Source organism: Aplysia californica, unplaced genomic scaffold, assembly GCF_000002075.1.
Source record: "Aplysia californica isolate F4 #8 unplaced genomic scaffold, AplCal3.0 scaffold00875, whole genome shotgun sequence".
NCBI classification, from domain to species: Eukaryota; Metazoa; Mollusca; class Gastropoda; order Aplysiida; family Aplysiidae; genus Aplysia; species Aplysia californica.
This window is the reverse complement of record NW_004798145.1, coordinates 276574-278904: the sequence shown is the minus strand read 5'-3', so window position 1 is coordinate 278904 and position 2331 is coordinate 276574. Positions and strand designations below refer to the sequence as shown.

The 2331-nt window shown below is 40.1% G+C and overlaps 1 protein-coding gene across 1 annotated transcript in view; it reads left to right on the top strand.

Moving 5' to 3' along the window:
• LOC101861773 (guanine nucleotide exchange factor DBS) overlaps nt 1–2331 on the top strand; it is a gene marked incomplete at its 5' end in the record, with an annotated part of 92556 nt that overhangs the window by 14448 nt on the left and 75777 nt on the right. Inside the window, 2 exon segments of the mRNA XM_013089106.2 lie at nt 1121–1211; nt 2128–2241. Of these exon segments, the coding sequence (XP_012944560.1) occupies nt 1121–1211; nt 2128–2241 (205 nt within the window).

Sequence of the window (2331 nt, the reverse complement as noted above, 5' to 3'; positions counted from 1 at the left end):
AAAAAAAAACAACAACAACCCCCTCCCCGAACGTCTCTTTTCTCTCCATTCCTCTCTTTTCCATATCCCCACATTACCTCTCCATCTCTCTTTTATTTGCTGGTAATGCAAACACAAACACAAAACGTCATAACCAGGGGACCAAGATGACTCGGTTGTCGGAAGCGAGGAGAAGCAGCCAGGGGCCATTCACTGTAGTTAAACAGACGCTGGAAGTAAAAAAAAACAACATTTAAGGGCTCTCTCGGTCTTATGAGCCACGGTCTTATGGGCTGTGCCTTCAGCTTTATTGTGTCCTGTCATCGACCCTAGATCGTCACAAGTTGACGTCATTGTCTTGCGTTTTTTTGCTCTCTGCCTTCTGCTAGATAGATGGATGATGGATGGATGGATGGAGAGAGAGAAAAGAAGAAGAAGAAGAAGAAGAAGAAGAAGAAGAAGAAGAAGAAGAAGAAGAAGAAGAAGAAGAAGAAGAAGAAGAAGATCATTATAGGGTTCTTTCGGGCTTATGGGCCGTGCCTTCAGCTTTATCTTGTCCTGTCATCGACCCCAGATCGTCACAAGGCTATGTCATTATCTTGTGCTTTTGCCTTAACAGACGGGTGACGGGGAAAGATCCGGACAATCTTTTTAAATATTATTATTTTCTTAGAGCATCCTATCGGAGAAATGAATGGCGAACCCCCATTGCTGATGTTTGTTTCAGATATGGCACTTTATGATGATGAATTGCTTTTTCTTTTCTTTTTGTATTGTACTGTATTTCACTTTGATACGTGTTCTTTATTTCTTCCTCTTTGGTTGTGGGTGGTTTGCGAGAGATCTGGTACTTCTTTTCTGTCAAACATTTATCGTCCTTATCTCTCCTCACTTTTAATGTGTTTGTTACTCTCTTGTAAACCTCTAATTTTCGGCATTTATATGACCCAATTGTGGCGCAAGTGCAGTAAAACTCATTCCAAGACAAAAAGACTCTTTGACTTTAATGTGGTATTAATGTCTTCGCAAGACTCTTTGACTATGGCGTTGTGTATGTCTCCCTCAGACTCTTTGACTGTGGTGTTGTATTTAGGTTTCATCAGACTATTTTACTGGAATTTTGTGTTTATGTCTTCCTCAGGCTCCACGAGTCAGAATCTGGCTTTGTCATTGTGATCGACAGACGGCAAGATGGATGGGGAGCGGTCAAATCTATTCTTGTTAAACTCTCAGTGAGTATGCTTTTCCTTCCTTGTGACCTAGACAGCTGTTTGTTTGTTGGTTTTTTAAAATGCTGCCGTCTTTGTTTGTCTACAAAGCACTATCTAGATGAATATTGTGTCTGTTTGCCAAAATGATACTACCCAGAGACTGTGTTTAATTGCGTACACAATGCTAACCATCAAGTGGCTATTTGCAAGATTTCAAGCCCTTTTAATCGAGAAATTTAGACCATTTGGACCCCCTTGAAAATTGCCTTCCAATTTAGGTTTTACCGTCCAAAAGGAACAACAATCGATACCGATAATTTTTTTGGCGTAGGCTTTGTGCAATAATTTGGTGGGTTTTTATTTCTTGTTTTGCTTTTTTGGGGGGTTATTATCTATTTTCTGGACTGTTAACGGGCTTTGAATAATAAATATGTAGCTCTACATTTCGTTTCGTCCAATACTTAATTTACTCATTATTTTTTAATGATTCTTTTGCCTTCCATTTTCATTATTTTCCTAAGTTCTCGCTTTTTCAGTTATCTCCAGTAGAGTCTGTGCATCATGGACTTGCCGCTGGCTCGGTTGTTATCATGTTGGTCTATGGTGTTGTTGACCTGACTGGCAGAGACGAAGCAGCCCGTCTCTTAAATGATCTTAATTGTGTCGATGGAGGGGAATAACATGTTCTATCTATCAGTCAGGAATTGGTTTATTTCTATAATAATATACTGCTTTAGGGATCATCTGTCTGAAACGATCAGTTATATAAACGATCAGTTTCCACTCACCCTCTGGCTTTCTTTCTGTATTATTATAACGGCACTATCTAAGTGAACCATATGTCTGAGATGACCACGTTTCTCCTCGACAATGGATGGTCGTCTTGTGCAGGTTTGACGTGTATCTATTTATGATGATACTGTTTTTTTCCTCCCAGGCATTCTTCCCTGTACATATTCAAGTGGTGTTTCTACTTCAGCCTAAGGGGTTCTTCCAAAGAGCATTTGCTGACTTCAGATCCAAGTTTGTTAAGGAGGAGTTGGAATTTAAGGTTGGGCGCTTGTTTGTTTGTTTGTGTGTGTGTGTGTGTGTGTGTGTGTGTGTATGTGTGTGTGTGTGTGTGTGTGTGTGTGTTTGTGTG